General features: G+C 46.4%; 1 protein-coding gene across 1 annotated transcript in view; it reads left to right on the forward strand.

Annotated features, from left to right (window-relative positions):
* RYR2 (ryanodine receptor 2) overlaps positions 1-12,500 on the forward strand; it is a 561,319-nt gene that overhangs the window by 296,718 nt on the left and 252,101 nt on the right. The window contains 2 exon segments of the mRNA XM_025039067.1: positions 1,664-1,799; positions 10,530-10,625. Of these exon segments, the coding sequence (XP_024894835.1) occupies positions 1,664-1,799; positions 10,530-10,625 (232 nt within the window).

The raw sequence follows: 12,500 nt of genomic DNA on the forward strand, positions 1-12,500 counted from the left end.
AAGAGCTCAGGTGCTGTATCTCACAGAATAACGGACGGACCGTGTGTTGTGTCTCACGGTCCCCATGCCAGAGTCAGAACTGGTCCCGCATGTTCCAGAGGGTCAGGGGGAGGGGTCACGGCCGAGCTGGCAGGTCAGGCCCGCCCAGCAGTGTCCGGTTCTCCCCGGGGCCCCTGCATGTGGAATAACTTTTCTCCGAGTAAAAATATCTAAGAAAAAAGGTGAGAGGACATCGGTGCGTTCCCATACCTGTGTAATTCTGTGCTTTTCTCGTTTTAAAACTGCTTCCTAATTTTCTACAAACGACAGAGCGGTTTATTGACATATATATATTATTGACATATATATATATATATATGTCAAACCTTTAGACTATACTGCAGTCATTTAATATCTGGTGAAACTAAAATGAAATATTGGACTACGAAATTTTGAAATATTGATTCGTGTTCTCTTTTTTCAATTTCTCATATAAGACAATTTGGACGGGGATCTAGAAATGTTCTTAGGTTGATGGTGCTTCTTAAATTCTTGGTGTGAAGCTAATTTGATTATTCAACTCTTTTAGTGCTTCCTTTCATGTGCTTTGCCCGATTTTGACAACCTTAATCTGACAATGATAATAAAACCACAATTTCAAATTTAGATAGCATCTTACAAAGTTCTGTGGTGAGGTTTTGATTTGCTTAAAGATCTTTTCATGAGCTTTTCTTAATGTATTAGATCTTCAATTTAATGTTAAAAATAAAAATGATGATGATGACAACTTTTCTAAGAATAAGGACCTGCTCTTACACATATGTAGGAGAGGGAGAAAAATATTTTTCCTCCACTCACCTTAGGTTCATTGGCTGTGGCCCTGCAAATTAGACAAAAGGCAGATCTAGAAGAGGAGAGCAAATAGGATTTTACTAACACATGCATCACGCGTGCACACGGGAGCATCACGCGCACACACAGGAGCGCTCAGTGCTGGCTAACGCAAAGGAGCGGTGAGAACTTGGGCTTATGTAGCATTTTGCAAAAGAACAATAAATATGCAGAGAAATGATAAGACGAAGGGGGTGCTGAGCTTCTAGGGTGGCACTGTGAGAAGCTAAGTGTCGGGGACGCTGGTGGAGAATTAGGACTAGTCAGAGGTTGTTAGATTACTGTGCGCAGAGTCTGGGCTGATGAATCGGGCCTTGTCCCTCGTGGTTAAGCCTTGTTCTGGCCTCTCTGGTAGAGAAGAAGGAAGGGCGGAGGATTTCTTTCTGCGTGTGCCTGCTTTTTCTCAGTTGTCTTCAGTTCAAGACCGTCCTTATGCCAAAGCTCCATGTTTTTGGTGGCGGACCCTGAACCCCTTCACTTAGAGTAGAACGCTGTTATGACTGGTCCATTCACCTAGTATTCAGCCTCGCAAATATAAGAATGAAATACGTATTTTGCATTGTCCTTCTGCTTCCATTTGGGAATAGCAGTCAAGATTTGGAAACCACTTGAATTATTTCAGGAGCATTTTTTTTTTTTTACACGCAGGCGCATTTCTTCCTGTCCTGTACATAAATGATCTCAGTGTTCTTAACGGCTGAGACCTGCTTTACGCCAGCTTTATTTGTTCATTAACCTGCATTTGTGTGTGAGCAGACCACCGTTCTGATGGCGGTTTATCCCACCCTCCCAGGGGATGATCAGCCTCGTGCTCGAGTGTATAGACAGGCTGCACATCTACAGCAGCGCCGCCCACTTCGCTGACGTAGCCGGGAGAGAAGCCGGGGAGTCCTGGAAGTCGATCCTGAATTCTCTGTATGAGTTGCTGGGTAAGCAGTATGATGGGCTTTCAAGGCAACTGCTTATGTAACTACTTAAAATGATCACATCATACAACAGTTTCCTGACACGCTTCCGACTTGGCAGTTCTTACCTTGGCTGCCCTGAAGCCAATGGTGCTGGTATTTCAACCCACCTGAGTGTGAAATATGGCCAGAGCGATAGATTCGCCTTCAGTTAAAAGAGGCAAGTCATCCAGGCGGAGTTTATAGGTGGGGGGCCTCTGTGTGATGTGCACTAAATGCTCCCTTTTTGGTTCTGAAGTGAGTCCCACAAGAGCCTCCTGACTCGCTCCTGTCCCAGCTCGGCAGGGACCGCCCCCGACCTCCAGCTCTTTCTGAGATCTGCATTTGCAGCTTCCACATAGCTTGACAAACATTATGCGACGACCCTCACCGTGGCTGATGCCCTGTTTCTATTGGCTCCACACAAACATCGATCCACGTTATTTTTGCTTGGACAATTCCTGTGGCTTCTACTTGTCTCTTGTCAGGAACTGTGAAGGGTCTGAGGTTTTACCCTATTTGCGTGCCAATGTGTTAGCTTGACATTAGGATAAAGAGGGACAGTTTATTTCTCAAAGCAATGGACCTAGCCACAATATCAGCATGTTCAGTGCCAATTCTTGAGCCGTGTTTTCACAGGACAGTATGAAGGGAACAGTTGACAGCTGCACATCATGTCATGATACCGGACTCATTTCTGCGACACATAAATGCTTTAGGAGAAGAGGTGCCTATCTGCGTGGGTTTGAGGGTGGAAAGTGTTATGTACAGAGAGAACGTTGTTGTAGATAAGTCCAGCTAATAGGCACTGTTATTTATATTTGTATGTCAACTCTTTTCATAATCTGTTATCGCTTTCAACAGTCTGTGTGCTCATAAACCCAGGACTAATAAAAATATAGAGAGAATTATAAGGATTTTTCTGTAATCATGGAAAAAGTCTATTCCAGCCTGTCGACACTTCAGTTTTATCCTTCTGGGCTACTTACCCTTCAAGCCTGTACTCCCTTTACCTTCAAAGAGCTCTTTGGGGATTAAATCTGGTTGCTTTAATTTTAGAACCTACTGAAGTGGCAATAATAAGCTCTCCGAAGTGCCGGGGACCCGGTGGTGTAAGTGCAGCTTCTCGTCAGAACCATTCCTCTGGTTTGATTGTCAGTGGAAACGTGGCCAGAAATGTGACTTTTGAGTGATTTATATATTGGAATAGAGAGAGAAGCCGTAGTTGTAGGTGAAAAGATGTTTCTATTAGGACATGTCCACTTGCAAATAGCAGAATGCCTTCACTCGGCCTGATGTGAAATTTGATGGTGCCCATCACTGGTGAAAACGTTGGGTGATATGTTCTTGGCAGAGGGCAAGTTGGCGATATTAATAAAATAAATAAATGTCGGTCGATGCTGTACATGAAACTTGAAATGTGCATCTCCTTCAGTCTCAGAAATTCCACTTTAAGAAAAGAATTCTCGGGATGTATTTGTAGGAGTGCGGGAAGGATGTCTGCCGACAGCTGCTCGTAAATAGCGTAAAATTGAAAACAGCGTTCCGATCCGCAGGTGGTTCTTTCTAGCGCGGCACTCTAGGGTCTGGCCTAAGTGGAAAAACAAGGCAGACGCCGACTGCGCACTCAGTAAGACTTCGGCTGCGTAAACTGAAGACGTGTAGAGGGGGCTCTCTCGTGGGTCACCGGGCGTTTCTGAGAAAGCCGCTCGGCGACAGCCGCTCAGCAGAGAGCTCTCTCCCAGGGCTGCGCGTTCTGTTACAAATTTATTTTTAGTCTATGATGTGCATTATTTTATATTTGAAAAAAGCAGTTACCGTAAATGCGTAATGATGGAGAATTGGTGGTGAACGCTGGTGCGTTCATTCCAGTCCGCTTGTGTGTCGGTCAGCGCACTGTCCACCTGTGCCTGGCAGTGTTAATGGGGTTGTTTCAGGCAAGCAGAATCATGAGAGATTTTATGTTTAAGTGTTTATTTGAGTACTCTTGATTTTCAGTTTTTATTATAGTGAACAGTGATTTCATTATTAGAAAAAAAAAATGAATGAACTCTTACATAGACTGAGAACCATCTGCTGACAGTAGCTTTTACTGAAGTCAGTGTAATCATCACATCGGTCGGCGGCCATGCGTGCTGAAGTATAGACTTCGCTTTGGCTGGAAAAGTCTCAGGCCTGCATCAGTAAGGAGTTCAGTTTATCTCACTGTCATGTACCCAGCTATCAGAAAGCCTGGTTCAAGTCTCCTGAACCCCAACCCGGTAAGCCTCCCCCCAGTCTTCCGGACAGCCTCCTTTGATTTTCTTTGGTGGGTTTATTTATCGTGAAGAAAAAGGAGGCGGTGGGAGTGATAATCTATAACTTTAAAATTTGACATGAAGGTGTTTCAGGTAGCGAGTGACCAAGTTGTGGTTTTGGTTACGAGGTTTGCGAGCCAGCACCTTCGGGAGTTGGAGACATCACGGGCAGCGACGTTGTGGTTTGACAGGCCTAGTGGTGGCAGTCTCTCATCCACTTTTTCTGACGGCCACACGGTCTTCAGGCTGCTTGCCAGCCAGGACGATTTTCTAAAGAGGTCTGAGAAATGGCTCTTTGGCAAGCTCCCTCTATGGTACTCATTTTATAAAGATTCAAAGCATGAAACGTAGCCTGCCGTTTTTCAGTATGCCAGAAGCTGCCAGTTTCTGAGTCCTTAAAGACTGACAAAGGGTATAGCAATTAAGAATTTGTCGCATCCAGGTCTTCCCTGGTGACAGGAAGGCAGAGCGTCCTCAATGCCATGAGGCACTGGGGGAGAGCGAGCGAGAGACGTGGAGAAGGCCCTGCCTTCGACGGTGGGCCCACCAGGTGCTGCCCGTGTGTGCATAAGACACGTCCCTTCTTGTTCCCCAGGCATTTTCTGCACAGATGCATTAATTGTTTTTCCAAGTTGGTGACAGTCATGTCTATCCAATGAAAAAGACAGTCATTAGTATATTGTTAGTGGAGATTCATTTTATAACCAATTTTGTGATACCTGCTTCCTTAATCTGCTCCTACACTACCAGGACGCCCCCTCTTTACCTCCTCTAGTGGGGGGTTCAAGCAGGAGGTGACTGCGGGGGGCAGAGGGCAGCACAGCCCGGGCCCTGAGCACGCACTCCGGAGTCACGGTCACCGGCCTTTCGGTCAGCTCCACTGGGAGCTGGGCGCCTGGACGTGCCGCTGTACCTTCTTCCATTGTCCTCCGCAAGAAATCCGGCGTGCCCCCGTCCCCAGTCAGGCTGTGGCGGGTGGAGAGAGGTGGCACAGCCCTTACCTGGTCGCGTGGCCACGTGGCTGTGTGCCATCCGGCTCTGGGGGCAGCAGCCGGCCCGGCGGTGGCCGAGCGCGGGCTTTCTCCGATGGGCACATCGGAAGTCCCCAGCCAGGCCCTGCTGCCGTGACGGGGCGCCGTGGCCGGCTCTGGGTGACCGCGGCAGCCCCTGCCTTGGCCCAGGTGCGGCCGGCGGTCGGTCTCCGTCCAGTCTCCTTCGCTGCAGGCCCCCTGCCTTCCCACCAGCTAGGCTTGCGGTGACCCCACAGGGGCGCTGCTGTCTCTCCAGCGCCGTGGGAAACCTTCGCACACTCTTGGCCCAGTGCAGGCTCATCGGCCAGTCCCCTCACTCGTCCACTTGTGGGCAGGAGCCCTCAAACCCGGTGCACAGGGCCCCGCCTGCAGTGACAGCCCCGCCAGCTCTGCTTTCCACAGCGCATTCTGCGTTTTGTTCGTTTGTTTTTGTTTTGTAGGGTTTTCAAGACTTAGGAGCATCCATTTGTTCACCCGAAAATTTTAAACATTTTTCTGGGTTCTGGTTCCATCGGCCCCCGTTGGTCTGTCCTGTTCAAGGCCTGTCCGCACCTCCGTGTTTCTGGGCTTTGAGTGTCAGCTCCTAGAGGAGACGTCGGCGGACTTTCTGCTTTATCTCCAGCACCTAGGACAGCGCCTCATGCAACGCGGGCCCTCAGTATTTGCCGAATAAGTTGTAAAAGTGAGAGTTTTCTTAGGTTTTTACATTTCAATCCGTCAGTAACTTTCTGATTCTATGAGTATCGTGAGAAATTTTGAGTCTTACCATTGAAAGACACTAAAGCATGAGGACGCAATGACGTTATAGTACTAAATACAGAATATTTTTTTACAATAGAATTATTTTCAATTAAGTGCCAATATTACTGTTCATAGACTGATCGTATAAAAGTTTAGGAATTTAATTAGTCAATGGTAGAAAATTTGGTTCGGTGAACTAGCACTTTCTTCTTAAGAGCTGAGCTCGAATGTCTTCGTAGTCCTTAAGTGTAAGCAGCCACTTATACAACGTGCCACTGACGTTCTGCACGGCACTGGGTGTCATTATTTATTCACCGTGTTAGGAAATGCCGTAACTTCTAAGTTTCAGGCAATGTGAAAAGGTGCAGTAAACAGTACTGTGTCTAAAGGATCTTAAAATACGTTACAAGGAGACCTGCAGACCGTCGTGCTGTGCTTGTATCTCATTCATGTTCGTCTTGCCGGCACCAGCCATAGTACCCGACGCATTCACGTCGATGTCTCTTAAATGAGGAGAAATGGCGACGCACAGGGAATGAAAGGCGTAGGACCTCGAGGCCGAGTAGCCAGCAACTGAAGTGCACTCTAAGGTTTAGCTCGTCCTACACCGAGGAAAGGACATTTGTCTGGGGTTTGCTTCTGTACCTTGACGCTCCAAATACGGTTACCATGGCTCTTGGGAGATGAGAGAGGCATTCTGAGACGCCGGCCAGCAGTGGCCAGTATAGAACCTGATGCCATGTTTCCCTTTATCTTTTTTGAGAAGGAAGTAACTTTATTATTTAACTTTAAAATTAATACTTCTTTATTATAAAAAATTAGAAAATTAACAAAAGAAGAAACTACTCTTAAACGTAACAACCCATTTTAGGGTGTGATCTTATAAAAAAAATCTCTGCGAAGGTCCGTGCAACACTGTATAGCACATTTCACACCCGCACACACAGGTAGACGGGGGCACTGCGCGTGCGTGTGTGACATGGAGCCGTCGGCTGCGGCCCTCCTCCCCGGGCTCAGGGCTCCCCTCGGGGGTCTGGACACCTGCGGGTCATGTGGTCACACTGTTCCTGCCTCCACGTGCTGCGGAACACCGCCGCCTCATGGGTCCGTGTCAACGGCCACACTCGTCCAGCGTTTGTGGTTCTTTAAATGGGATTTATCGGGCTCAGAAGGTCCCCGTGAAGGATCAGGCCACAGAACACGGCCCTTTCCCCCTGTTCGCCACATTCGTCTTCCCTCCTGTTGTCAAGGAAGAAAACTTCCCCCGAGACCCTGAGGGTGGTGTCCCCCGTCTCCAGGGTCTCCGCGTCTGTCCCCGAGACCGTCTGCAAGGTCTCCGCGTGTGTCCCCGAGACCGTCTGCAGGGTCTCCGCGTGTGTCCCCGAGACCGTCTCCAGGGTCTCCGCGTCTGTTCCCGAGACCGTCTGCAGGGTCTCCACGTCTGTCCCCGAGACCGTCTCCAAGGTCTCCGCGTCTGTGCCAGGCGCTTCCCAGGAGTCATTTCCCCCCTTTGGCAGCTCCCATTTTCTAAGAACTGTTCTGAAAAACAACTTCTCCGTGCTCTGTGCACCTTTGTTGAGCCGCACGTTTACTTCACAGCGCGGCTTCACTGACGCTGTGCCGTGGGCAGCTTTCTTGGTGGTGACGTTCATCGGGTTTCAGTGGACGTGACCACTCAGCTGAGGGGTGTGGCGCCGTCATTCGGTGTTTCCAGCATTTCGTTATTTGAAACCGTTGTGATGAAGTTCCTTCTATTTCTCTTATGCTTTCCCATTACTTTAGAAACTCACTTAACTGATTTCTTCTTAACGAATTTGCTGAATTCTAATAATTCACACACTCCGTTTATCTGTAAAACATACTGTGTACATCCACACACACATTCTTAATTTCTGCAGCATTCTATTTTACCGAGTTAAAATTTTTTGTTAGAAGTGTTTACATTTGTTAGAAGTGTATATACATTTTAGAGTATCAAGATCATTATGTGATTTATCCATGACTTTCTGAGAGACTTCTTATTGCATTTCTGGCTCATCTGAAGGAGGAGCCCCTACCTGAGTGAATGTTGGTGACGTGCCGCTGAATACGATTTGCACATACTGTTGCGTGTGAGATTTCCGGATTCACACTCATGCAGGAAACTCTCTGGTTTCCTTATTCATGTACTGTTAGGCTTTGGGACCACAGTGACGGTGTTTCATAAAGGAGTAGGGAGGTCTCCTCCGTGTCTGCTTTGGAGTGGTTCAGTGTAGAGGTGATTTATTTCTCAAAAATACAAGAAAAGTCCTTGGTCTTTGACATATTTCTTAATACTCTTCATGGTTTACTATTTTATTTAGATTTTTTTCTTAAGATTTTCCTCCTTTGGGTCAGTATGTATGTGTACATACATACACATACATTATACATATATACATATATACATACATACATATTTGATATATATATACATATATGTATATCAAATAAAAGATATATATCTTTTATTTGATATACATATATATGTATATCAAATGAAAAAGATATATATATCTTCTTCATTTTTTCCCCTAAATATTCAAAAATTCCAGTACAAAAATATATAAATTCCTTTTTCTTCTTTTGTCCTGTTTTTCTTTTCTTCCTGATTAAAGTAGTTGGTATTTAGCCTATATTTTTAAAAGTCCTTGACTAGATCGATCAATCTTACTCTTTTATTACATAGACCACTTCTGTTTCTAATGCATTAATTTCTCCTTTTAGTGCTATTTATTTTTCTTATTTTACTTATTCTTTCCTTATATTTTGAAAGGAATATTTAGTTAACATTTTTTTCACTCTGTTCTTTAGCAGTCAAAGTGGTCAGTTAATTTTCTCTGAGTGCAGTTTGACCATCCACTGCTGGTGTTTAGGTAGCATTTCTGTTTTTCAGTATTTACTAGATAGTCTGTGATTGTGGTATTGATTCCCTATTGACTCAAAAATTATTTAGGGAAGAGTTTAAACTTTTAAGTGCTTGGGTTTTACCTTTGTTTCTTCTTACTCTTTCTAGCTTCGTTATTTTGTCATAGATTGTGGCCTCCACCATCTGTTTGCAGTTTTTAATGAGTTTTCTTTGTGGTTTACTGCATGCTTTTTTTAAATGTCCCATCATGTATGAAAAGGGTTTATTTTTATATTATTTGTTTCTTCAAGACTCACCTCATCTGTAACATTTGACTGCTAGAAGGTATTTAATACCTTTAATTTTAAGAAACCGAGGTAAAATGAAAAGAGCAAGTTAAATTTGAAGCAAACGAGACTCTACGATAAAGATTTGAAGCCTTCACCATCTACTCTCCCCAGGGGCTGCGATTCTAAGTCAGGAACAGATGTGCTTAGGGATCACACGTCCCCCGAGCACATAGGGCTCCTCGTCGTCTAGGGCACTCGTCCCTGGCACTCGTCACCGTGCGTGTGGCTGGGCGCTGGCCCTCGGGGGCTGTGAGAGGACCGTCTCAGGGACCAAGGGCGTCGACTTTTCACCCGTGGGCCTGGGGGCTCAGTGCCCTCCAAGCTCCTCTCGCGAGATCGTGAGAACAGGAGGCCGCCTGTCCCCGACATGATTGCTCTTCTCGCTCTCGGGTCACATAACTGTTGGGGGACAGAGGCAATGCGAGAGCAGCCTTGCCCTTTAATTGCAGTTGGTCACGACAGGGCCTCTTCCGTCTGCCCTTAACCAGGAGGTAAACTGGCAGCGTCCTCAAGCTCCGCGCCCTCACGCTGCTCCCGGCGATGCCAGGCTTCAAACAGTGCTGCCTCTGTGGCTAAATAGCATATCATACGAAAATCCCCCCAGCCCTCTGTGAACAGCTGTACCATTTCTGTACAATCTTACGGGCGTAAGAGTAGCATTGACGTAAAAGATTTACCAGATTTATTTTGAAAGGATCGAATGATTTTGAAACACTCAGTTTTGAGCGTACACGTTGGGTTGAGAGAGGTCATAAGGTCACGTGGAATTTCACATAAAATGGGTTCTTCGGTTAAAGAAGTGTAGGCAGCCTTTAGGGTGAGCAGAATGGGAGGAGGAGACTCCACCCCACGCACATGCGAATCTCGAAGTGGGAAGCGGAGACGCAGAAAAGCGAAAAGGTTTCCGCTTGCTCGTGAGCCTTCAGCTCTCCGCCTTCTCCCCGGCACCACGTAATTATGTCTGTCCGTACGGCTGTTACAGTCCCTGGTTGCCTCTCCCAGGATTTTGTGCTACATTTTCAGGAAAACCGATGTGTTCTTAACTTCATTACGTAGGTGAGAAAACTGAGCTCTAGGGAAATTAAATAATTTAGTCTCACAGCTAATTAAAAGCAATGGGAATTGGATCCCAAGCCAGGGACCTCCCAGGACACTGGTTTCCCCATTATCCTTCGTTATTACCTCCCCACGTGGACTGTCACTGCCTCCAAATACACTTCTTCGAATGACCGGCGTTTTCAGTCCCCATTAATACATAACAATTCTTTTTCTGATGTCTCAGTTTCGTGTGTATGTGTGCATTTGTATGTGTTTTAGACATAAAGCAAAAGTGTCTGTTCTCGATGCAGCATTTTAGGGTTACTATTACTTTACCTTGCATTTTGAACTAGGAAATCACGTAAGTGTGAAATCTGCTTTTTCTTTTGCAGCGGCTCTAATTAGAGGAAATCGTAAAAACTGTGCTCAGTTTTCTGGCTCCCTCGACTGGCTGATCAGCCGATTGGAAAGGCTGGAAGCTTCTTCTGGTATGTTTTCGTTATCTCTTTGTGTGGTATATTATTCCTGTTTTCTTCTATTTTATGTTAAGACAGAAAAACAAACTCTGAGGTTCAGTGTGTTATGAATATTTTCCTTTTAACAGGTTAGACAATTTTTCTTAATGATAATGTTATCGGTATTTTTATTGTTCTTTCAGAAAAGCAACCTAACAGGATCTTGTTCATTTCCATTTTTAAAGAAAGTGAAGTCCCCAAAGCCGCCACAGAGCCAGAATTCCCGTTCTCCCCCAAACCAGTTACTCCTAATGCACTATACAAGCACCGGGTTGGTTCAGAATTCCCGTTTTTAATTTGTGGTCAAACGATAATTTGGAAAGATTTAAACGATCTTTTAGTTTTCCAAATCAGAAGCACGATATTTTATTTTAAAGGGATTTAGTCAATACTAACAAGTAGTCCGCTACAGTAAACTAGTCGTCGGCGGTGCACCTGATACATCTGTCTCTGGCACGTGTGTTACTCGTATTTGGTGTTGCCGAGACTTCCGGGCGGTTCCCGCGTCGGCCTGACCTCCCCAGTGCCGCAGGTGGTCTCAGTGGCTCCCAGACCCGTTCGCACGGTGCTTCAGTAGTGGCCCTTCTGTAGTCTCATGCCCTTTATGCCATTCACGTTTCCCTCAGTCTCTTGCACGAGGAGGAACTGGAAGGTAGGGGCACGATTCCATTCTCGGTGCTCTCTGAATCTGTCATGCTTTCTGGTGCCAAGTAGATGCTTCGTAGCATTTGTCGGATGAATGATGAATGAGGAATGAATGTTCGAACTTGCTTAAGACAATGCCCGTCAGTGCAGAAAGAATCCCATGACTTTGCCATGATAAAGACCCATTCGGGGACTCGTTGGAGTAGAATGAATAAGGAGATAGAAGAACAGGTAGTTGTCGTCAAAAGGTCATTTTAAGTCGCAGAGCAAAATTTCAGGGTTTTTAGATTTAAGGGGAAGAGAAATTTGAGTTACAATGAGAGCTGAGATGTTGCTGGATTGTTGGGCAGCGGAAATAAAGTAGAGAAGGAGTTTGTGGAGATGGAAGGTACAAGGTTTCTAAGATGTGGGCTCAGAGCATCACGACATGCATGAGATGACAGGATATATCGACTGAGGAGAAAACTGAAGAACTCCTAGGAGAAAGCGATCCAATCAGTGGTAACCGGTAACGGTAGTGATTGCAAAACTGGATGCGTCCGTGGGTCAAAGTGTCCAGGATTGTCGGCAGGATCCACGAGGTGCGGAGGAGTGTGCCGATCCCGTCTCCTGGCCCGGGAGGACCCGGGAAGGGAGAGGAGATCCAGGCAGAGCGTCCACGCTGACCCATCGGCCGCCCCACTTAAAGAGCCCAGAGGAGGAGGGGCGCGGGAGCGGCTGAGCCTCGCCTGCCCGGCCAGGTGGATCCTGTGGGTTCGGTCCCGAGTTTGGTCGGGCACAGGCTCTGCCGCATGCAGCGCTGTTGGCCGGCACCTTTTCCCGGTCTGGCTGTGGGCTGGGGGCACTTCTGCTTCCTCCAGGAGCCCTGTGCTCGTGCAGAAAGCACGTGACCGTCAGGTGGGAAGGACCCTTAGAGAATGCTGCTTAACCTAACGCTCTGACTTTAGAGGAAGGGATGCCGAGGCACGGAACATTTGAGTGACTGATCTGAGATGCTAGAATTAATCGAAAGCCAAGATGAAAACCCTTACGTCAGGCGTGAGGTCTTCACGGTGCTGGTAGCCTCCTAGATTTTAATTATCTAAAGTCTTTTTCACTAAACGGTTTCTCTACTGTAGTTACATTTATGCTCTTAACGAACATACTTCCTAGAGGAAGTAGGATGGTGCTTAGTTTTTAGAGACAGTACCGATAATAAGCTCA

This window comes from Pteropus alecto, unplaced genomic scaffold (genome assembly GCF_000325575.1).
Source record: "Pteropus alecto unplaced genomic scaffold, ASM32557v1 scaffold189, whole genome shotgun sequence".
In the NCBI taxonomy this organism is placed as follows: Eukaryota; Metazoa; Chordata; class Mammalia; order Chiroptera; family Pteropodidae; genus Pteropus; species Pteropus alecto.